This window comes from Alligator sinensis, unplaced genomic scaffold (genome assembly GCF_000455745.1).
Source record: "Alligator sinensis unplaced genomic scaffold, ASM45574v1 scaffold135_1, whole genome shotgun sequence".
Taxonomy (NCBI): Eukaryota; Metazoa; Chordata; order Crocodylia; family Alligatoridae; genus Alligator; species Alligator sinensis.
Window position 1 is genome coordinate 363,818 of NW_005842293.1, and position 24,907 is coordinate 388,724.

At 45.0% G+C, this 24,907-nt stretch overlaps 1 protein-coding gene and 1 long non-coding RNA gene across 4 annotated transcripts in view; one reads left to right on the plus strand and one right to left on the minus strand.

Annotated features, from left to right (window-relative positions):
• Positions 1–6: 6 nt before the first annotated feature.
• Positions 7–24,907, plus strand: part of PPP2R2B (protein phosphatase 2 regulatory subunit Bbeta) — a 162,654-nt gene continuing 137,753 nt past the window's right edge. The window contains exon 1 of the mRNA XM_006028165.3: positions 7–235. Coding sequence (XP_006028227.1) covers positions 166–235 — 70 coding nt within the window. The 5' untranslated portion in view covers positions 7–165. The remainder of the gene's footprint in view (positions 236–24,907) is intronic.
• The window catches only part of LOC112551017, a 199,491-nt gene continuing 194,024 nt past the window's right edge, over positions 19,441–24,907 (minus strand). Inside the window, exons 4-5 of one of the 3 annotated variants that reach the window (XR_003095123.1) lie at positions 21,641–21,791; positions 19,441–19,893 (exon numbers count right to left, since the gene is read on the minus strand). This is a non-coding gene — a long non-coding RNA (uncharacterized LOC112551017). Of the gene's footprint in view, positions 19,894–20,749; positions 21,792–24,907 lie in introns of those variants that run through there. The other 2 variants (XR_003095122.1, XR_003095121.1) reach the window with 2 other exon arrangements.

Sequence of the window (24,907 nt, forward strand, 5' to 3'; positions counted from 1 at the left end):
GCAGGGGGCGGGGGGGGGGCGGCCGCCGGCGGGCAGGGCAGGGCAGGGCAGGGCAGGGCAGGACCATGCCCCGCGTCCCCCCGCGCCGCTGAGCTCGGCCGCGGGCGGGGATGATGGATCCTTGCCTGCCTGCTCTCAGTGCCGGGGCGAACGAGCGCGCTGCCAATGGAGGAGGACATTGATACCCGCAAGATAAACAGCAGTTTCCTGCGCGATCACAGCTATGCAACTGAAGGTAGGGGGATGCCTTTGCATTTGCAACTTGCGGGGGCTGAGTGGCCCCCGGGGAGCGGGTGCGGGGCCCCGGGGGAGCAGCAGCAGGTGGGTGGGGGAGAGGAGGGGAGGGGGTTTGCTCCCTTCCTTGCGGAGAGGCGAGGCCGGTGGGTTGCCCGGAGGCCGGTGGGGACTCGAGAGAAATGCAGCTGGTGGCTCCGGCCTCCCTCGCTGTCCGCAGCCAAGGGAAGGCCCCGGCCTCTAGGCTTGAACAGGCGGGGAAACTGAGGCCGGGGGCATTCAAACCGAGACAGGCATCGGGACTCGCAGGGTCCTGTCTCCTAGCACGGGGCTGGCATGCCTCCACCTCCATTACACTCGAGCCGGTGTTTCTTGGGAACCAGCGTGGCCCCGAGGCATGGATGTGCAATGAGAAGTTGGAGGAGCTTGAGCCTTTCTGCCGCTGGATGGCACTGGGCATGTCGTGTGGCTCTCTTTTATGGGTTTTCATGTCTGTAAATGAGAACAGAGCTGTCTAGTTCTCCAAGGGGATTTTGTTGCTAACCAATAACCAGGAATCTCTTGGTATGTTCAAAGCCCTGTATAAATGGGAAGTATTTCAATTAATTATGAAATAAGCGGAAACATGGCATACAACCAGCTGTGATCTGAAGAGCTGGTGGGTTGTGACCATATTGCTGGCACTCCTGCATGATCTGTAAGTGCCAGTAAAAGCTTTTTAAGATGGGGCTTAACATTTAGAAAATGAAATTTGAGTGCTTAAACTGTTGTGTTCCTTCCTTTCCTTTCCTTTCCCCTATTTCTAAAACTGATCTTTTTCATAAGACCCCCTATGCCTCAAGGCTTCAATACCAAAGAAAATGTATTGCAAAAGGGTGAATGGACTACCTGGTATTCTACCAGAGTCAGTAGATCTAATGTCTTTTCCCTGCCTCCACATTTTAGGGTTTGACCAGTGGTACATTTAAACATGGATTTTAGAGCATAGTATGGTGAGTGAAGCAGATCTTGTGGCCACGTGAAGCTGAAGCAGCAGAGTGCAAGATCTATGCTGCATCTCGCACTGCATTCTGCCACAAAGAGGCAGCCTCCACCAGTGGGTAATGATCAGGAAGATGGACAGGAAGAAGCACCTGCTTTTGCTAGAATTTCTAATGGCTGAAAAGCTACTGCCTTCACATCAATTATTTTACAACTTTCTCCAGTAGATGAAATGTGGCTACTGCTAAATCAATGAATCCCTCTGCAGCATTATGTTGTTACAGGGAATCCCATTTTTTTAAAGGAGGAAAAAAAAGAAAAATACCCACATCCCTGAAAACTTATTATGCTCTCCTTCTGTTTCATTTTTCTAAGATTCCTACTGAGTCAGAGAGAAACATAAATGCATCAAATGAGTGGGATTTTTCTCACGTGTATGCTTCTAGCTTAGTGAACAGATTCCTAAAGGAGGTTATCCAGAGGGGAAGGTCTCCTCTTAATGTAAGTCAAACCTGGGACTCCTGGTGAGCCAGTGAATAGACCGGTGTGATCCCATACAATGTTGCTTGTTAACAGCTGAAGTGTACAAGGTCAGTTTTCACAATTATGAAATATAATCGGGAGTGAAAACGTGACATCTGTTCATTTTGGACCATCTCTTAATCCTGTTGAGCATCTGTTCCCCATGGCACATTTCTTTGCATATATGTGTATCTATAGCACCTCTAATTGGACCTGAATACTGTACACAGGATGGTTGCACTGGTTCCCTAGTATCTGCCTGCAGAGCCAGGGCTGCGCATGTTGGAAAGTCCAGCTGGGTGAGAGTGGCGAGGTGCAGTCTCTTGGCAGAACATTCAGAAAGGCAGCATGTGGTCACAGTGAGTGGGAGCTGAGCTAGATCAGTACATCTCTTGGGCAACCTTGGTCACTACTTAAAGCCGCTTTTTTGATGCAACTCTGAGGGAGGCTAATGGTACCGCTCTTGGAGGAGCAGCTGATCTTAAACAGCTCATGCTTTCCTATCCTATTTGGAGCAAGTGGCTAGCTTGGAAGGATGAGTGGGTGCATTGACTTAAGCTTGTGATCTTGGGAGGTCTAGGTTATTTTAACCTGAAGTAAAAAGTCAAGTCATTCCCTCCATTTAGGATGTGATGCATTCAGAGTTTGGAAGAAAACAACTCTCTAGTTTGCTGTATTTAGCTCTAGTGTAGCCTTCTCTTTATTAAAAAAAAAAAAAAAAAAAAAAGAAATGTTTAGGAAACTTAAATCTACTCCTCCTTTGTGCAGGAAGCCAGGTCAGGATAAGCCATCCAGCTATTGCTGGATTTTTTTCGACATGTTTAATGGCTGAATATCTGCTGAGAGTTTCTCATGCACGTGTTCTCCTTTGCCTGACTTTTGAATTTTGATGCAGATGTTCTATCAAAGGAAGGCTGAGTGCACTTGGAAATGTTATGCCTTGTTAGCACGTGGTGAAAGGCAAAAAATATATCCTGGGAAGCTGAATGCTTTTGTTTGCATAAAAGGAAATGTAGGTCTAAAAAAATTAAATTGATAATGTTTTTCTTTAAAACATCCTTACAATACCTCTGCAGTAAGTGAAGACCTGTTTTTTTGGAACGAAGGTACCTATAGTGTGTCAGCTGAAGGAATGGGGTTATGTAATTTGGCTTAGTGAAGTGGTGTTGCTCTTTCAATCACTTGGATATTATAATGCAAATGCAGGATGGGAATGGTATTTTAAATGCACACACTTGAATGCCTCATTCTAGTGCAGTGCACAGAACTACCAGTAATGGAGGAAAGAAATATGTGCTATTAACTCCACTTTAGTTGCCAGGAAATATTAAGTTGTTGAACATAATGCTCTGAAAATTACAGGTCCTGGTATAATGGAATTCATGAGAAGCATAAGAAAACCATGAAAAATGGTTCTGAAATATTATTGGCGGGGGGGTGCCTTTCCATGTTAGGTCTCTCTCTCTCTCTCTCTCTCTCTCTCAGTGCCTTTCCATCCTAGGTCTCTCTCTCTCTCTCTCTCTCTCTCTCTCTCTCTCTCTTTTCCCCCAGACGCTTTAACTAATTCATTAATTACAACTTTATTATTTATTTTCTGATTTGTGTGTGTGTATATCTCAGAAATAGAAAGGCTTATTCTGAAGCCTTGAATAGCCATTTAAAAATATACAATGCTGAGGACTTCATTTGAAATGGGAGAAATTGGTGCTATTGCTGTGAAAAGGACACTGATCATCTTCTTCCAGGGCTCCCTTTTAACCAAAACGAAGCCCTCTGGCATGCATAATGATGCCTTTTCCTGTAAAGTTGGAAACAAAATGTGAATCTCTAACATGTAAAGGTTTTTAGATAGTGGTATGGCTATTTCTAATAGTTCTGTTCTACACTCAGCAAATCTCTGAAATCCTTTAGATGACTTATAGTACAGAAAACTGCTGCTGAACAAATGCAGTAAATAATATTAATATGCTAGGTTTAATGGTTGAGCTACTTGTCATACTTTAATTTGCGGAGTACAGCGACTCTGGCTCTTGCGCTACTCCAATCTGGAAACGTAACATTAGTAGTATGAACATGATATCAAGACTGATCCTGCGAGACTTATGTAGGATAATTCTGTGAATAGATGCTAGTAGGATTTTCAAGTTTGGAGAGCTTGCAAAAATCAGGGCCCTAACAACAGCAACTCTGACTTGTGTGACCTTGCTTTTAAAGCCTTGAGTAATCTTCCTTCTTACTCTCGTAAAACAGACAAAATGTTGCGAGATCTAAATGGTGTTCTTGCCATTTGACATCTACTAACCTACTCCAAAGAAGAAAGGGAAGTGGGTGTTCCTTTCACATGGTAAATGCCAATATTCTGCAGTGGAATAGTTGGGGGGGTTTGTGTTTTAATAGTACAGTGCAGATATTCAGAAGTCAGGAAATGCAGAACCCGAGATACAGGCAATTAAGGGTATTTTCCACACCTGTGACTTCTCTGGGAATCAGGCCTCTGTGAAGTATGGCCTAATGGCTCAAGAATGCCCCACCCTGCTTTTGAATGATCTAATGCTTGTCATTTCCCAGCATATAGCAGTGTGCTGTCATACTGGTGAACTGTCTAGTAGTTCCAAAGAAGAGTCATTCCTGTCAAGAAGCTTACCAGTGTGGATTAAAGTTAATTGAAATCTCAACCTACAAAAAATTAATCTGTCCAAAGGCTTTAAGTTACATTTGATAGGTTCTTCTTTATACGCCTTGACCCAGTTTCCTCTTCCAGACTCTTCCACATCATTATTCTTGTCTTCTGAGCTCTGTGGCCCACCTCTTTTTGTTCAGCATGATGTGTAGCTCTCATGTCTTACTGATGAACTTCCTTCTTCCTTAGGCCAGAGGTTGCCAAATAGGAAGAAGAGCAAACAGCCAATCACTAGCTTGGATCTCCTTGGTTAGCTGATTGCTACACTTCATCCTCCTGGATGGCTCTGTGATGGGAAAGAGCAAGGGGAAGGGAAGAAGTGGTCCCAGATATCCAATTTGGGAAGTAGGGGCAAATGTGGTGGGTGTCTATTATTTCCAGAAGCTGCTTACTTTTCAGACTGAGCTTATGAAACTGTCCCACCGAGGGTGGGAAGGGCGTCCATTTTCTAAGAAATCTTCAGAGAAGAGAGATTATCACTGTTGGGGAAATATTTTTGGAGCCTCCTGAAGAGGGAACAAGGGAATGGGGAAGGTGTCCCAGAAAGTAGGAAAGGTTGTACTGAATCAGATGAATCGTGGCATTTGGTTAGACAAAATAGCTATCTGGAGGGGATGGATGGAGAAACACTCTAGTTGATTTTGGACTAAGTTATGTTCTGACTCAATATAATGAATGCTCCTAGTATTGATTCAGAATGCAAGAGCAAGTTTGGAAATCTAGAACCCATGTCTAAAAAGTTCAATGATGTGATTAACTCTCTTGGATTTTAAGAAGGCCTTCAATATGGTTTCTCATTGTATTGATGATTACCTGGTCAGGTGGGTGGCAAATTGGCTTAGGGGTTGTACCCAGAGTGGTGGTGGATGGGTTGGTATTGACTTGGAAAGATGTGGGCAGTGGAGTCCCACAAGGCTCAGTCCTTGGACTAGTGCTGTTCAATGTCTGCATCAGTGACTTGGATGAGGGTGTGGAAAGCACTGTGCCCAAATTTCCAGATGATGCCAAATTATGAGGTAAGGTTAACACACCAGAGGGTAGGGAACAAATCCAGGCGGATCTGGACAGGTTGGAAAGGTAGGTGAAACAGAATAGGATGCAGTTCAGTAAGGACAAATGCAAGGAGCTGCACGTAGGAAGAAGTAATCACCAGCACACTTACGGGCTGGGGGAGGACCTTAGCACAGTAGCAGAGAGGGATCTTGGAGTCGCTGCTGACTCTAAGATGAACGTGAGTCATCAGTGTGATGAAGTGATCAGTAAAGCTAATAGGGCTGTGCTAAAGTTCAGCAACCATTTCATTTTGGAGGTGTTTCAGGCCATTTCAGTGCCCGAAACACCAAATCTGAATCAAAACGGAAGGCTCCGAAATAATTGGAGGCTCTAAAACATTTCAGAAATGTTTCGGAGAATTTTGGAGCCAGGCTTGCAGGGAAGCAAACTAAGAAGAGTTAGGGAAGGACTGCTCTGATATTGCGATCTAGCTCTCTGATTGCATCCCCAGCTCTTCCCAAGGGGACATGGGCCCCCGATCTGCGTGTGGGGTTCCAGCGGGTGCCACTACAGGCTGGGGCCAATGGCAACTGCTTGGCGCAGCCTGTGCTGAATACCGGGAAGACTGTGCTGCTGCTGCTGCTGCTGGCTCCAACCTGGAGCAGCAGCCTGCTGAAACCTGGACTGCAGATCTGGGGGCCCGTGCCCCCCGGGAAGAGCTGGGGGAATGATCAGAGGGCTGGGAATCCCTGCTGCGCAACCTGGCTCCTCAGGGAGCAGAGATCTGTGCCTGCTTCTCCTCACCACCACTGCCTGCCCCACGCAGCCCCATGTCACTGGGCCAGTGCAGGGTGGGCAGCAGAGCTAAGGAGGCCCCTGGTGCAGATCTCTATTTCCTGAGGAGCTGAGTCACGCAGCAAGGACCATCAGGCTTGTTCGCCATTCTGCTGCTTCCCTGCCCTGCGACCCGGTGTGACAGTGATCAGAAATCTGCCTGGGGGTCTCCTTGCCTGCACAGAGGACCTCCCCCGGAAGAGCCACCCATGGCCCCATCTTGCTCCCCACTGGAGCCCTGCAGCTCCCGGCCCTACCCCCACCTGGCTAGGTAGGGCTGTGTAAAGCTTCCCTTGCAGCCCGTTCAAAACAGATTCAGCAGAGCCAAATGTCCAAAACAAATTCATCTGAAATGAAACAGGACAGTGATCCGAAACTAACTGCTGTCCTCCAAAATGGGATCGAACCACAGCTGTTTCTCACAGACCTAAAAGCTAACCACACTTTATCATGCATTAGCAGGTACATGACAAACAGGTCCAAGGAGGTGATACTTTCCCTTTATGTGGCATTGGTCAGGCCGCAGTTGGAGTACTGCGTCCAGTTCTGGGCAACCGCACTTCAAGAGGGATGTGGACATCTTTGAGGGGGTTCAGAGGAGGGCCACTCGTATGGTTGGAGGTCTGCAAGCAAAGCCCTATGAGGAGAGAGAGACAGGGCCCTGGATCTCTTCAGCCTCTGCAAGAGAAGACTGAGATGTGAACTTGTGGCTACCTACAAATTCATTGAGGTGGACAGCAAGGAATAGGAGATGCTCTGTTTACCAGGGCACCCCTTGAAGTAACTAGGAACAATGGCCACAAACTGATGGAGATCAGATTTAGGTTAGACATCGAAAAGAACTTCTTTACAGTAAGGGCTGCCGAAATCCGGCACGGCTTCCAAGGGAGGTGGTGGTACCCACTACTTTGGGAGTCTTTAAGAGGAGGCTCTTCTCTTTTGGAGTCTTGCTGAGGCTTCTGACTTGACTTGCAGAAAGGCTCTGTAAAGTCATGTGCAGAACCAGGGATATTTGAAGTGTGATGAGGGCAGATCTTTACATCAGGGGACACTCCTACTGCCTTCAATGAAAGATCTCTCCTTATTTATTTTTAATAAATAGTAGAGGTGCACCAGTACATTAGTTCAATATTGGATAGGCACCAATATGAAGAATACTGAGTATATCAGAAACTGGCCTGATGTGACCGATAATTTGGCTGATTTTTTTTTTTTTTTTTTAAATGTCCATGCATGCGCGCAACTGCAGTGCAGCACGTAGGCAGCAAGGAGGGCTGCATGCAGCTGGTAAGTCTGTGGTGGAAGGGGCATGGGGGGAGCAGATCACTCCCCCCCACCCCCACACACACACGGAGGAAGTGGAGCAGGGGTTTGGACAGGCACTTCCCAGGAGGAGCAGGACACGGGATGGAGCCATGGCTCATTTTGGGGGCACGAGGAGGGGGTGTTGGCTCCTGCCGCTGCACGCACCCCAGGAGGGGTGTACAGGAGAGGTGTGTGTGTGTGTGTGCACACCCCTGGATCTGTGTGGGGTGGGCCGGGATGGGCTTCAGCTGCAGCCTAGGGCTGGAGCTGCATTCGGCTCTTCCCAGCGTGGGGGTGTTTGAAGGTGAGGTTGGGCTGGGGTTGCACTTGGGCCAGTTGGCAGAGGCACTGGGAGGAGGCTACGGAGGGGGTTGCAGTCCCCCCTCCCAGCACCACCGCTGCCACCCACCCCGAGCGCAGCCCCAGCCCCAGCTGCAGCCCACCCCACCTACGCCTTGTGCAGATCCAGGGGCACTGCCCCCCACCACATCCTTCAGATGAACTGTGGCTCCATCCCACACCTCTCCCCCTCAGCCCCAGCCCCACTCCCTCCCTCTCTGCAGGGGCCTTGATTAGCCCCTCCCCATGTCTCTTCCCTCCCCCCTCTCCTTCTACCACAACAGACTTATCAGCTGTACACAGCTCATCATGCTGCATCAGAAATCAGATCAGTATCTGCCTATATGCCTCCTTAAAAATCAGCTATTGGTATCAGCCCCAAAAATCTCTGTCTGTGCACCCCTAATAAAGAGTGAGCAAGAATTTCAAGACTTGGCTGTTTTACATTTTTGAAACACTTGTGAACTGGATGTTTTGTCTGCTAACAAGCTGAAAAGCAACTGCATGTGCCTCAAACTCTGATTCCCACGGGCAAAATCCCAGTTCTTAATTTTAAATGGCTGAAAACAGATCTCCCTCCACTCCCCATTAAACTTCAGGTTGCTTCCCAGCTTTTCACATCTGGCTGTTACAAACCCTGCCAACACACTAGTCCCTGAAGTGGACTACTGCATCACCTGCTAGGCCTCTACTTCTGCAGGGAAGAGTTGGGACATTAACAAAGTTGCTTAGGCCCAGATCCACCAAAAAAACTTAAGTGATTCCAATGGGTGTTAGGTGCCTAGGTTCAAAACCTGGATCTTCAAAACTTCTGATCACCGTCTGTAGGAACCCATATTTTTGATACTTAACACTTCCCAAGTGCCTTGAGGCTGATTCCTGGGCCTCCCTAGGAACATTTGGAACTAGTCAGCATTGTCCAGACCAACACTTACCCCATGGCTATGTCCTTCTGGGATTCATAAACCAGCTGTTCCTCCTTCTGTCTTGCCTGATGGACTTAATCCAGTAGGTGGTTGCAGACCATGCCTACTGGATTCCACCCATCAAATACACCAGGGATTGCTTCCTCCTTTGCCTGGGCTTTAAAGAAAAAGGCTAGTGCTGTTGATAGAAGTATCAAACAGCTCTGGGTTTAGAGAACTAATTCAACATGCGAGACCCTTGGTTCAATTCTCTCCCCTCCTACCTCCCAGGAGAATATCCCATCCCAGAGTCAGCTGTTCTGAATAGGGGGGAATGTGGTGATACTGCAGAAAAGAATTATAGATTAATTGGACAGAAAAGAGAGAAAGCAGGAGGAAGCCTGACTCTGGGGCACTCGGCTGGGATGGAAGGAGGATCTATAATCCAGTCCCTGCCTCAAGGCCTTTATTTTATTTTTTTTATTAATAGTCACTGGATGAAATGCTTTAAGAATGCTACATGGCTCAAGCCCCTTTGGCAGGATAGGTAGAGAAAGTCCTAATTTGTGAATCCTTGTGGGACTTAAGCACAAACTGCTCAACACTGTCAGGATTGAGGCAATTTTGATTGTGCCCAAAAACCAAAGCTTAGGGAGCTTTAATATTGAAAACCACTCTCAGTTCTAATCCTCAAAGGAAATTTACAAAACACCTTCCGTAGACAAGCCTATGAACTTCACTCCATAAATCTACTGGATACAAAAAATCATGGACTAAATATAGACATTAGATTTATGGCACATTAAAACCTGCTTGCCATCTGATAACCCCAGGCATCCTCTCTACATTTTACCAGCTACATCTGTCACCAGGTCAACCCTTCCCCCCCTCCCCTCCTCCCAACCTACCTGTCTCACACCTCCTATCTCCCATGGCCTCTGAGCTTCACTGTCACGCATTTGCATTTTCACAGACCTGCATTTTGCATATTGGCTTCTGTTCCATCCAGGAGAACACAAAACACCAGCAGACTCTCCTTATGCCTGAAGGGTGTTTGTGCCTGAAAGCTTGGAAAGAACAATTGTTCCAACTATTTAGTTGGTCTAATAAAAGATACCACATTTACCCAAAGAACCTTGTCTACCCATTGACTTTAGGCACCCTCAGGATTAGTTGGCAGCTTTCCATGGGTTTGGAGAAGTGAAACGTTCTCCAAACCTTAGCCTTGGGTGCCCAAGTCCTTTTGTGAATCTGGACCTTTTTTCCTTTCCTACATGATGATAACTGCACCAAGCATATCAGTAAGACCAAGGACTTTTTGAAGAAACCGCTAGGTGGCTCCCTAAATGGAAGCCAGGTTATAATCACCCTCAAGACCTGAAGTATGTTAACCAAAGGCAGGGTCCCAGGCCCTGATTCTGTGTCCTGGAGGTAGCACACAAAAATAGCTGGGTGTTTTGCTTTTTGTCTTCACTCTGCTATTTTGCCCAGAAAATTATCTGAATTTAACCAGTCTCTCTGAAATTTCTCCTCCTCTCCCTGCACTGTTTAAACCCTGTCTGATACGTAGGAGTACTCTTAGGTTACATTTGGGCTGAATGGAATCCTAGGAATTGCTCTCTCCTCACATTTGCACTAGCATGCTTCCCGTTTTCAGGGAGAGGGGGGTATGTTACTATGGTATAAGCAAGAGGAGAATCCAGTTTCTGGAATGCTAGATATTAGAGATGGGAAAGGCCCCTTTGGCTAGTACAGGATTGGTCCTGTGTACATCTTTCCAGTGCTGATGGTCCAAGGGAAACTCTTTCAGACACCGTTCCATAAAAGAGCGCAGGCCTTGCCACTAAGAAATTATTATTAAATCTCCTTTTCCTCCATAATCTTGAGCCAGTTTTGAACAAGAGGCTTTTTTACATTCCCCCTCCCTACCCAACAGGTGACCAGAACAGCTTTTACAAACATGTCCTTGGAAGCCACCTAAAGATCTTGACAAAGCCTTAAGATACCTTTATAAGCTGCCAGATGCCTAAACAGCTTCTCATATTGCACCAAGCAGGTTCCACCCCCCCCCCCCCCCCCCCTCTCTCTCCCATTCTTGGGAAAACCAATCCACAAGCTTTCAATATAATTAAGGACCAAACATCTCTGGTCCTAATTTCCTCAGATAACTGCATCCAAGTTCATTGCCCGTCTACTGCTTCTTGGTCCCTCCCCACTCTGCTCAAATGCCCAGCCACACTGTTTTTTGATTCAATTGTGTTGCATTGTATCTAATGCTGCTGGCAGGCATTCCAGGACATTCTGCAGAGAGCAAATTAATGCATTTGCCTTACACTGACAGAATTTTTTAAAAGATTAGTCTGCTTACTGGGGCCAGTTTTTGCTGTGCTGGGAACCTAAAAGCTTTTATACTTGCAGTGTCAATTTGATAAGAGCTCTCTCTGGCTGTTGACAGCAGCTCTTTTCCCCTCCTCCCCCCGTTCTAATCTATATACAGTGCCTTGCTTAAAAGCTTGATGTAGTATGTGGTTTATTTATTTCTTTTCTTTCCCCGGCTTGAGGGCAAGGACGTTCTCGTATCGTATTCCTGTGGAATCATCCGAACCATTGTTTGATGGGGCAGGTTTAATTAATCTAGGAACTGCATTGATGTTGTTGTTAGTACCCACAAGTATTTGGTTTAGTTTACTTATACTTCTTCCTTAAATAAAGCCCTTCTCTTCCTCTCCCTGACCTTCTCCAGTCCAGTTGGGTCAGAGGGACACATGGACTAGACTCTGTGTCTAATCCTTGGATCATTGAAATGAGACCTTTTTAACTCAGCCATTTGTGGTGTGTTGCGTCAAAGCCGACTTGGGGATGCTGTAATCTGTGGATTAATGACAAAATAGACCTACTTGGGGACTCCATAATCCGTGGATTACTGGCACTATTGGGAGCAGTTAATGATGCGATTCAGAACCCGTAGTGACCCGTCCCAAAGAGCTGCTCTGGTCACTGGCGATTAGTGTCTGCTGCACTCCCTCTGACCCTCGTGCAGGGGAAAGGGCTTACAGTCCTTCCCCACACACGCACCCTTTGCATCAATCTTAGCATGGGCCACTCGCTAGATGTCTCTAACAATCCAGTCATGTCCCCATTACAGTAAAGCCAATATAACAACTACCATGTCCTATACAACATCAGGGATCCTCTGTGGGAGCATCTAGAAGCACTTTACCAAAGCTCATGAGGCAGTCCAAGATGCAGGTGAAATGACTAGATGTGCCTGAGAGGAAACACCAGATCACTTGACTCCCAGCCCTGTCCTTTACACGTAAGAGTATCCCTTTGCTAAACCAGAATCTTGACCTGTTCTTTGCTGTATTCACCCCCATTGGTATAAGACAGACAACTCCTGGGATGTCTGGGTGGCTACAAACTAAAACGACAGAGTAACCCTGCAATGAAGATGCAGTGTTTTGTACTCTCAGTAGTGAGGAAGCCAGCACGCAACACAAGCTATGGCATTTGGCAGCCATACAACAGGATGGAGTCCTGTGTGCAGCTGGTAACTGCTTTGTCCTTCTTACCTACCCCGACAGCTGCTGTTTGAAGAGTACTTTTGATCATGTGAGACCTAAATTCTCTCCAGGTTCATGCTCATGTCGGCTCTGATGTGGGATCTTCTGCATACGAGGGGCTTTAAAGCAGCAGTTTCAACTGTACTTTGGGGAGGAGGAGGTTTTTAAAGGACCCATGCAACCCCCAAAATGGCTGAGAAGAGGCATGTGCCAACAATGTCAGTGGATGCCAGATGAAGTTTATTGGTATGTTTTGTCCAAGAAGTCAGGCTAGTTCATTAAGTGTCCTTCTGGTCTGGGAATTAAAGCAGTTAATTGTCCCTCCTTAGGACCCTGATCAAGGTCAGAGTTGGGTATAAATTTTCAGGGCAGGCATTCTCTGAAGCTAGGAGTCTGGGTCCCCTGAGAGACTGTCCATGTGGCCAGCAAGTGGTTGTAGCTCCCATTAACCTTAATGAATGAGGCGTGTGCCTGCTGAGTGCTTGTAGAAGTGAGGCATAGAGAGGAGTGGTGCACGCGTGCCAGAGGTGATGTTTCTGTTGATGCAGCAGGCTGCTGATTAGGGTGGTTTAAAAATAGAACCTTTTTTTTCTAACTTTTTTTTCTGTCTTGGTTGCATGACTGAGATGAGGGAGATGAAAATACTTACGCTGATATGCTGAGCCGGCACAAAAATCCCATCTGCATCAAGGGCTGGATTCTGGGCTCAGGCACTGCACGGGCATCCCAACAACAGCTCTGCGCATGCATGTGCCAGCGTAGTATAGCAGAGGCCGGTTGAGGCACCCAGCAGTTTGCAGCTGTTACAAGATTCTGAGCCACTGGAGGCAGCTGAGTCTGGTTGGGACAATGACTTGAGAAGTATTAATGCCTTTTCATTTCAGACCTTAATTAAGTTTCTTTAAAGGGAGTCCCTACACCTTCTATGTACCCTTCTTTGCGGACTTACGTGGTCCCATCACAACAGTATTAGTGCATGTCAAAAACTTCATATTCATCGTGCTCAGCTGAATTGGGGAATAGTATCTTTTTTCTCTTAAATCTGGGGAGCTGAGTCAAAGGTGTATTAAGAGACTTTCCAAAGGACCTGCAGGGGGCCTGTAGCATTACTGAATTGGTCTCATGAGTCCTAGGCATTTGGTTTTAATTGCAAGGCCACCCTTCCTCCCTAATCAGCTTTAGAAATGGGAGATAGAGTACATGCACTGTCACTTACTCAAAGTTATAGGACACTGAAGTCTGATCTTAATGCTTTGAACTGCTTTAAAAACAGGTTTAACCTATAGGATATGGGACAGTCTGCTGGGCAGGGCTTGGAGAATAGCCACGGAGTAAATCCAAAGGGCCAGATCCATACCCAACTTATTCTGGTACCTGTCAGCAGGGTTACTAGTGGCAGAAAGAAAGCTAGCTTCCATGTCTTCTTAGCCAGTGGGTCAGCATTATCCAAAAAGGTGGGTGGTACTGGTCAGAGGATCATAGCAATGTGGCCTTGACTTGTTCTAATTCAGTGAATTGTTGCTATATCCAGTCGTGGGGATCCTGGATATCCTCTGGTGTGACCACTGGGGACAGCTATATTTGAGAAATCATTATTCCTCTGCTGTGAATCCTTTTTACAGTACAAGAAACAATTAATTCAGCCCTTAGCTAAATCCATTCTGCCACGGAAGTAAGTTACACCAGGGATGAGTTTGGTTCATTCAATCCATTTGGGTCAGCCTGTAAACTGTGCAAAGCTAAATGCCTTTGGCCCACAGGGGTTCATACAAGCATTGTCTTTGCATCTGGGATGTTTGGACTCACATTGACGGAGGGAGTTGTGGGTCATCCACAGTCTGCATGTTCAAATGGCTCTAGGAATCTTAAAGCAAGGCCCGATGGAAAATGCTGGGGGGTTGTGTTTTTTGGGGGGGGGGGGGGGGGGGTTGGTTATTTTCTAAAATGACCAAATGATTACCTCAGATCTACTAGAAAATGGGCAGCAGCTTTGCTCCTAAACTTCGTTGCTAATCTTAGCAAATCTTTCTGTGAACACAGGCCCAGTTGGCTCAGTCCCAATCAGAACCCCTAAAATGGAGGAACACAGGACTGGAAAGGGCTTCCTGAGCCACTTCCTGGTAATCCTAAATTTTGGGATTACCAGACACCTACCAGATTGAAGTGAGAACGTCCTATTCTGTAATTCCTTCCATAAACTTAGTTTAAGGTGATTCTGGTTGTTTGTCCCCATTTCTTGCCTGGAAAGGCCTTTCCAAATCTTCTCCCCTCTGACAGAAATCTTATTCTAATTTTCCAGTCTAAAATGGTCCATAGCCAGTTTGCAGCCATTTTATCTTGAGCGCGTAATTGTTTTTCAGTTGAAACTGCTCTTCTCCTTCTTCTCTATTAATCTCACAAAATGTCTTGTAAAAAAAAAAGAAAGTAGCCCTTTTCCTCTCTCAATCTCTAAACAAGCCCCAAGCCCTTTTAAATCTTCTTTCATAAGAAAAGGTCTCTGTTCCCTTAACGATCCTAGTATCCATTCTTTGTACCCTTTCAAATCCAAGTTCACTTTTTTTTTTTACCATTGGTGACCAGAATTGCACACTCTCCTAAATGGGGTCTCACCAATGCTCCACACCAGGGCTGACCAACTTCCAAGCAGCTGGGGACTGCACGTCCTGTGGGCCACTACAGTGAAGGCAGCATAGGCTGCTCTAGGGCAAGCCACAGGCTCTGGGCCACATACTGCATGGACACCCTTCCCACTGTACTGTATTCCCATGTCATCTCCTCCCCACTGGTGCACTGTGTACCTGCACAGCCCCTGACTTGCTCCCCATGCTGCATGCCCCATTGCCCGCCCCTGGAGTGTAGGGGGGTAGAGTCCACAGCTTTTCTTACAGCAATACTGAGCAGTGGTGAAGCAGGAGCCTAGGGGCAACTTACTCCCTCATAGGTTGCACGTGGCCTGTGGGCTGCCAGTTGGCCAGACCCTCCCCTGGGCAAGGCACAAGTACTTCCTTGTCTCTACTGCCAGCGATGCAGACCGGCACGTTGTGGGATTTAGAAGAAGGCCTAAGGAGGTTAGGCTCCTTATGATTGTGACTTTCAGTGGGGTTAGTTGTAAATCCCATGACATGCTTATCTGCATCTGTAGGTATCTAAAAGCCTTTGTAAATCTAGTCCTGTTTCCTTAACAGGAATCTCAGGTTTTCATGGAGTCTCTTGAGTCCAGGTCATAAAACATGACCCCTATGTGAGCTTTCTCAATATGCAAACAAACCACTGTGATTTTTCTACACTTGGATCTGTCCCTATGTGTATTCTCTGAATAACGCACTAAAGGTGCATAGGTTTATACTTACTAGGCCTGCACAGGAAAAAATAAATCAAGTATCATACTGCACATTACCATTTATTGCTCATACATTATCAGTAAGCAGAATGAGGTCAAATCCACAATGACATCCTCATGTAAATGTTATACAATTTTGTGTGAAATACTGTGAACCTTCCTATTAGAGGCCTGGGCTGTGGCTTGGAGTTAATTTAAAACCAAAGTATTGAAGTGAGAAGTATTTATCTGTACCAACACCATCAAATCCTAGAAATTGGGGAAGTGGTGAATCTTAAAATGGTCATCATTGCTTTATCTGCAAATATAGCAAATCCAGCCACATGCCTCACTCATAAGTATGGCTTTTTGCTGAGTTCATCTCGGTCATTTTAAAAACAGAGAAATGTTATCAGTCTTGCTTTCTTAACATGTCATAATTTGTATAACCTGCCAATATGTGTTACAGCTGCATAAACATCCTTTTTTAATGAATGGCACAAGCAAGAGTGATTTCATAGCTGCACTGCTTTGAGCAAAATGCTGATCTCAGATCTGTGCAGTGCATTGTGATTATGATACCCTAACCTCTCTACACAAGACTTCTTAATTCATAACAAGGACATTAATGAAACACTGATACCATAGTTCCACATTTGGCATTTAGTACCCAAGTGATGAATACCATCAACTTGTAAATGACTCATTCTGGTTCATCTGTGCAATAGGTGTCAGACAAACCAATGAGTTTTTCCAAATATTAGACACTAGGTACTGACAACTCTTCCTAATGGCACTGCAGTAAGAAACAAATGAAGGGAAGAATGCTAACAGGCATTGATAAAAGAGTCTAATTGCAGGCCTTGATAAATATTACTGGGCAAAAAGGGGAGAGGTCAGGGGAGTGCAGAGAAGACAGCCCTTGTACCTTGCTTTGTTTATGCAGAACGTTGGATCTGGCTAAATGCAGACCTCAGACTGCGAGGAACCAGATGCAGCCTCCAATGTCTTGGGGAAGCAATAACTTGTCAACACCTGGCACCCAACCATTAAACTCACTCAAACACACAATGCAGAGCACTAAGTGCTTGTACTCCAATTTTGATGGCATAGCTAGCAAATAAAACTATTTGTAAGAGGCAGCAGCGTACATCTCTAAGCCTGGTATTTCAGCCTGGGCAAAGAGAAGTGGATCCACCTGCTGTATCTGGCCTGTCAATCCAGCATCTTTCTGAAGCATTAAGCTGGGTTTAAATTGAAAAGAATGGGTTATTCCTATGCTGCAGTGGGACCTCACCTCTACAGCTACATTGTAGGGACTCTGAATCATGAGCTATGACATTAGTTAGAAACAAGTTTGGGGTTTGAAGCCCCTGCAGCAAAATTAGCCCTTCTCACATCTTCTCTTGACTTTAGCTCAGGCACTTGTATACTATGGCCATATTTTCATTTAAAAGGCCTGGTGTTGTTCTTAGAGAGCGTTTCCTCCCATACCAAACTTATACACATTCACCACTTGCTTTCCAGTTGCTCAGGGAGTGCAGTGAGACGCTGTAATGCTGAAGCCCTGCTTGGCAGTTACTTTAGTTTAATGCAGTTATGGCTGAGAAGCAAACTGCTGAGGTGCCACTTAAATCATTCACATGTGCCTCTGACTCCCTTGTGCCTGGCCTGGAGGATTTCTGCAACTCAGTTAATCATTTCATTTTTGTGCAAGTACTCAAACAAAAACCTTCTAAAAATCTGGTTTGTGACACTGCAGTCTTAATGTGCTGCTTGAATATTGTGATGTGTACTGAGACTCGCCTGAAGGAAAAGATTGTTAGAATGGCTGGATGTTTAGAAAAGGAAAATGGACATTAGGGTGGATGGCCCAAGGGATGGCCCTCAGTTGGTTTATGGGGGGAGGAGGTCAGTGCTGAATTTTGGCCTGAAGATTTTGTGTTGTCATTTTTGGTATTCATTAAATAAGGGGTGGGGGGAAGGAAATATAGCAATTAGTAATAATAAATAGGAGAAAGACATCTGGCATCAAGCAGATTTCTGAGCCAGCAGGCAAGAAAGCTTTACTTTGGGCCTTGCCCTCTGTTGGGTCATTGAGGTGACAGGGACCACCTCAGTAATGCAGCTGACATGAACTGAACGGTAATAATGGCTTTTATGATGTGCTGGATTGTCACTCGGTGAAATAAGAGGGCCATTCAGTTGAATTGGAAAGCTACTAATTTAAAACTGATAAGAGGAATTACTTATATACACAGTATATCAGTAACCTATAGAATTCATTGCCATAAGGTATCATAGAAGGTTAGAGAGATTCAGGAAAGTTTAGTTATTTATATGGATTTTTAAATACCTAACATCTGATAAAGCTAAAAATTATGACCTTAAAATATATATATTAGAGGCAGGTTATTCTAGACTTGCCAACTTTGGGATTCTTGTACCTCCCTTTAAGAACTACCTGGTGGTACTGACTACGATCAGAGATACAAGATACTGAAGTAGATGTACCACTGGTCTGATCTAGTCTGACAGCCCTAATCACAAGACAGACAGGTTCCTATCCTGCCTGCTTAGAGGAAGGTAGAGCTGTACTGAAGAGGTGGATTTGGGGTGGAAGAAAGGAAGTGTATAGGGATGAGTCAGGGCTGTGAAGCTTTTTCTTGAAATCCCTAAATGCACTTGACCAATGGTGCAGAAGGCTGACAGACCCTTAATTATAACAGCATGAGTATTGCTGCTTTATAACCTGTTCCCTACTGTAAATTTCTGGCTAGCAAGAATGATGTACCAGATGTCTGATTACCTCTGGTTCTGAAGAGCAGTTCAGGGGTAACACTCTCAGCTGGAGAATGAAAATAATACAGGCATCTGGGGCCCTCTATTGGCATCAGCCGGAGCCCCATTGAATGGGCCCATCTAAATCTTTGTGCCATCTCCACCACAGCCACTGTCTTTTGCCAGAAAGTCATTATGCCTGTCTTCTGATGGGACTGATTGGAACTGGAACATGCACTTCTCTAAATAATGAAGTTCGTCTGGATTTGCTTATGTTCTTGGGAGGGTCTCTTTGCTCTTGGCATCAGCTGTGACCCACAGCAGTGGATGCTGATTAATTTGCCAAGCCTCAAAAATTATTTAAATCTACTGAACAGAAGCCAGGCTCTGGCTTCTGATGAAGGTGAATTGGTGTCATGATGGAGCCACAACCTCTGATGCAGGAAGCTGCTGCAGCTGATGTCAATCTCAGAAGCTTTGTAGCAAAAAAGACTTAAGAAGAATATGTGAGGATTTCTTGAGAGGTTGACTGATCACTCAGAGTCCCATGATTTTTGCATGCAGAATGCTCCTTCTCTTACAAAAGTAACCAAGCCAGCATCTTTGGTAAAGGAGAGTGACCAAGATAGCTTAAAGGTATAATGTTACAGGTAGTGTGTTAAGAGTGTTATCTCTCAGCATGCCATGACTGTGTGTATGAGATGAACAGCCAGAGGTTCTAGATGGAACTTAATGGAAATTTACCTGATTCTGACCTCAACCCTGTGCTGACAGATAAAATAAATACATCTGCCATCCTACATAACTGCCAACAGTTGCAGTTTGGCTGGGTCTGTCGTGGGCTTTGGAATAAGTCCTGCTTAATCTCTTGGGGGGACTCTGGAAGTGTGTGTGCATGTGTGTGTAGGAAGTGGTAGTTGTGCATCTTTTTAGCTGCCCAGGCACCTGAAATTGCTTCATCTATCTTCCACTGGCCAATCCTGAGTTTAGGTCAAGCCCTTTTACCTTCCCTGCCTGTTCTCAACAGACTCTCAAGGCTGCTGCTACTCCTACAAGGGATGCAAAAAGAAGTGCTGGGCTGCAGAATGCACACTTTTAGCCAACAGATGTAGACTTCTTCTCCTCTCCTGTGATGCTCAGCAGGCCTGTGTAGTGGTGAAGGGAAGGAAATGGAAGCAGGGTGGGGCTCTAGGAATGCGGGTACCGCTTCCCACAGACCTCTGTTACCCCTCTAAGCATGAAATACAATTCGGCCCCAAATGTGTTGGCTAAGCACTCCATTTAGAAAGGGGTACAGCTGTCCATTCATCTGACAGCAATCCATGGGGTACTTACATGTCTGGTCCTGAAAGAAATGATGACATCTAGCCTGGAAGGCTGCACAGGTGTGTCTGCTGAACGTCATTGGTTCAGGATAAAGGCTGGCCAATGCATGGACTTAAAGTAGAATTCAGGACTTAGAAGTTCAGAATGACCCCCAGGCCTTAAATATATCACTTCAACTTGTTCTTCCTTAACATATGTTGGTGTACATAAGGATAAGCTAGTAGAAACCTGTGTGAAACCAATATAAGAACTGGCATCCCTAAAGCTCCAGATACTGTCCCTGGGGCGTGAGCAGCCTTCAATTATTCACACTCTTCTGCTTCTGCAGACACGCACATGTTTTGAGGTTGGCAGCTCTTGCTAAGCTAACACAGTCATTTCAGGAACTGGGCAGCCGCATCATTAAAATGCCACCTACAGTCTGAGTCTTATCCACATGCAGAATTCCCAGCAAACAGTTAACATGTAGACTAGCCACAAAATCAGGTCACTGGGTGTAAAAGAGAGAAGGCTGAATACATTGTGGGAGAATGCAGCAAATTTGCTTTCTCCACTGTGCCTCTTTACCAATCAGCAGAGCAACTACCTACTGATATGGGCCATGCATTTTTAATGAATCAAGCTTTCAGTGTCTCCATTAATGTGGCTATCCTGTTTGGGAAATACGAGAGCTGTTCTTTTCTTGCACCATATTTATATTGGCATCACCCCACCAGTTGCAAAAGATCTGTTCCCAATTTACACCGATGTAACTAAGGTCTTAATTGGGTCCATTGATGCTTTAGAAATGGGAAACAAACTGTTTTCTGTGAGTAAATTGTATTCAGTTCAATAATGCTTTGTCCTGCTCAGCTCTGAATGAGACTTGAGACAGGAATCCCATACGAAAGGATATGTTCACTGTACTGCAGTTGCAACTGGAATGTCTTTTCTGCATGTAAATAAAAAATACTCATTTTGTGCAAAGTTTTCATGTTTATTTATGCAAATGTAGCTAGTTGTGTGCACATTTGTGTGTGTACACATGCACCTCTTTTTTATTTACTGCCAAGAGGAGCTGCTATCAGTAGGAGAAACCATAGCTAAATCCTCATTTCTGTTGCTGACTGGCATGCACAGTATTGCTAGTCCCAAAGGATTAAAAAACCCAATGATTTCACTTTCAAAGTGTGAAGCTCTAAACATTATTCTTGGGTTCATGTTTTCAAACTTTTTCTTTGCCAACATGAGGGCTGAATTTTTTTTTAAATTAACTATTATTAACGATTAACTATCCCAAATTTGATAACAGAATTGTGCGAACTGGCAACACTGCATGCAGGCAGGCAGCAACACATTTGTCTTGGTCTGGATCCTTCTTAAGCTGCCTGCATTAGGTGGCAGTGCATGTTCCCGGCATACTTTACATATGGACATCTTGTCATCATTAGGGTTCCCTTTGTTGCGACCCAAGTCCTCTTCTGGATGTGGAGACAGGTATAGTGACTATGTCTGTCACATGACCTCAGGATTGAAGGCTTCCCCCTCCTAAACAAAATTGTAACCTGTCTGAGGGGAAGGGAGCCCAGCCAGCTTGAAGACTAGTGATGGCAGGCATCTGGCCTGCCACATTAATGAAGGACTTTTGTATGAGAGGGCCCTGAAATCCTCGTTCACCCAGCAGAGAGTCTGTACATGTACTTGGAGAAATTAAATGTTCTTTGGGGTGAGGAGAATGGAGCCCTGAATGCCCAAAAACTTTTATGCTGAGAGTCTGAATTATGAGTCTTCTGCACTGAGATGCAGCAACAGCTGCAGTCCCCTCCCTTCCCACTTTTTTTAACTGCCACCCCAGAGAGCTAGCCCCCCAAATGCCTACCTAAGCGTCTGGAGTGGGGACGTGCGGCTGCATGTGATGATTCCAGAATCAGGGACCGTTGTGCCTAGAGATCTGCCCAGTTCTGCACTGCAGGTCATTTTTTCTTTCACTGGATCAGAAAATCTTTAGGCTGCTGAAGTATAGAAAATGCCTGAAAGGAGAAAAAGAAACCATTTCAACATGTCACTTCAGCAGTAAGCGAGATGTCAAAAGTTCATGGTGCATAGACACCCTGAAGATATACACCAGTTTGTCACATCTCCTACAAAGCACAGCTGGAAAATGAAACCTTCTTATATCAGCTTAGTGTGAGTTTCCCAGTGGACTGGACATTTCAGTTATGAATCCCGCTTCCCAGTGTTGCTTGACAATTTGATGTAATTCTTTCATTAAAAGAGCTGCAAAACACAACAACTTAAATATTACTGATGAGGTGTCACAGCTTAATAGCCAGTTAGTAAGCCTTTCTTAGAAGTGAAGGTAGTATAGAAACATCTTTGTAATGGTCTTGGGCATAAAAATACAATCAAGGATCTGTATTTCAGTATGCTTAAGCTTCTGTTCACTAAGCCATGCAGAGATAACCTGCAGTAGCAGTTTCCTATTTCATATGGAGATGGCAGTTTCATTTTCAGTGGAGGTTTTGAACACGGTCAGAATTTGGATTTGATGTTTCTGACAGTTTCCAGCAAGCAGGAGATAATTCTTGGTTCCCAGCCTGCACAGGTGTTCAGAGCAGAGTAATGAAGCAAGGCTGAAGACTGAAGGCCAAATTAAACATCCAAAGGCACTAGGCTGTAAAAACAGCTGCCTGATGTTCAGGACAGATCAGTGATTGAGCGTGAGAGCTTTTGTCCTTCTTGTAAGCTCTCTCTCCCTAATATTCAGTAACTCCTTTTAGTATCAACATGCTAGGGCTTCATGGTGCTTATACCTAGTTTTGAAGTGATCCTTCTTAACAGTAGATCTTAAACCAGTTTAAAGAGGAGCTCAATGGATTTTTGTTTTTTTTCCCCCATTCTACAGAAGGGGTCACTGCATGCAAAGAGGGGAATAACTAACCCAAATTTGCTCAGCAGTCCAGGTACAGAGCTGGAAATCGAACCCTAGTGTTCCAGTCCACTGAGCCACACTACCACACATCCAAGTTCAAATCTTGCTTAATGAGAGACTTACAATTTGTTACTGAGCCAACTCAGTATTCCACCCCCATTTGCAATGTTCTTGTGGAATACACTGATTTACTCTGATTATTACTATTTGTGATTTGTTATGGGGAATTATTTAGCAAGTAGAAATATCAGTAGGGACTATAGTGTCTTACAGGCCTTTCTAGAAAAATCAGGGCTCTTTAGGTTTAACTGCACCATAGCCTGAAGAAATATTCAGCTGCAATGATGAAACAAGGTGGTTAGGGGGAGAGGGAGAATGCCATAGCAGGCTTACACTTATGAATATAGCCACCAGTACAAAGAGGTAGCTAAGCAGCTCCCTAACACGTGCTTGCAGTTGTGAAATGGAGCATGGGCACTGCGGGCCCTGGCATCTTTCCAGGCATACCTGCACTTGGAATTGAAAATCAGCTCTGTCACTTCCAGTTAAATCAAAGACCATTGCCCAGGTAGAACAAATGGCCTCCCACTTTTTTTTTTTTCCTTTCTTACGCTTGTTCTGGAAATATGCTTTGCTTTTTATCAGAAGCATTCCCACTTTTTCAGTTCTCTGAGCTTAGCTCATTGACTGCTTTGGATACTAATTCTTAAACATGAGTGCAGTGCCAGGCTGGATTCTGATGAGTTGAACTGACTCAAAGCCAAAGGGTTTACATTTTCATTAGAAGTAGAGAACTTTGTCCACTGTGTTTGGATTTGTGACCACCTGTAAGAATTACTAGTTAGTATGCTTAATAAATAATGAGACACGGCTGTTAAATTGCATTTCCATCTCCAAGACTGAGGTGTGGGGAAACGGATCGTCCTTTTTGGCTGTAAGTCACCCTAGTGCATTATTTCCACCTGGTTGTCTCCTCCATCCTGGTGTCCCTTGGCTGGAAGTAAGTGTATACCAGCAACTATTAATAGCTGAATGCTGCAACAGTCTGCCGTTGCAGATGGGATTCTGAGCTTCTGAAGCCTAACACCCGCTACAAATAAAGCAATGCACCAGATGCTACTTAATGCAATAAGGCTCACTAAGATACGTTCTCTAGACCAAATGCTGCCCTGTTTCTAAGCAAGGAATGTCCCTGGGTTTGTAGATTCAGGTCACTTTGCAATCCTTAACTTGTCACTATTTGTTTTGTTTATACTACACATAGTTAACTATTTTACCTGCCTATACAAGAATGGTACCATGGTGAACACATCCTGATGCTTGGTTTCCAGTACTGCTTCATCATTGCAATTGTATCTGTATTCAGTGGGACTAAGCTGAGTCAATTGAGAGAATACCTTAGTTGACTAAAGTGGTAATGTTCCTTTGGAGCAATGAAACTGTTGACCTTGGGCTTGTCTGTGCTTAGATATAAGGTGCATCTTCAAAACATGAATCTGTAGGGTTCGTCCTTCCCTCTTCATCCCTCCCTCTGCCACACACCCGTACTCACCCAACATCATCTTCTCAAGCTAACAAAATACAGCTAAAATGTATCCCTATGACTTTAACTTTTCCTTGATTGTTTGTGCACATTCAACCAAACCCCCTTAAACACGGTGAGTAAATGTTCTCCTACCCTCCCCTCCTGCTCCCCCCAAATTTTGTTCTTATTACTAGAAAAGTTAGAGAAAAACATAGTTCAAAACTATGCAGGGATTCTTGGTGCAAGTAAAAGTAAATAAGACTCAAGTGTAAAGATGCTGCATTTAATCTGAAATGCACTGAAGCCTCAGATAGAGGTTCTCATTCGGGAATGGATCTGCCACAGACCTGCAACTTTCTCCTTGGATGATTAAACTATAGTAATCTGAGAGCACTTTTCTGTTTAATGGGCACTTCCAGAGAGGGGTGTAACCTGCTTTAACACACCTTTCATTGATTTGCCTTTAGTTTCCTTGGTATCCATGTACAGATGAACCCTTGTACATGAATACAAGGGGTGGAGGGAGTCCTTGCTGCAAATTCAGCGGGGTACTTTTGAATTAGGCACATGTTTGATGTGTAAGTAGTCCTGTTGACTTTGAGAGTCCAGACTCCCACACTCACAGCCACTATCCTAGAAGGGCCCCACCTCCAAGGAGCAGACAATAGTTCAGTCTCTGTCCAGCCATT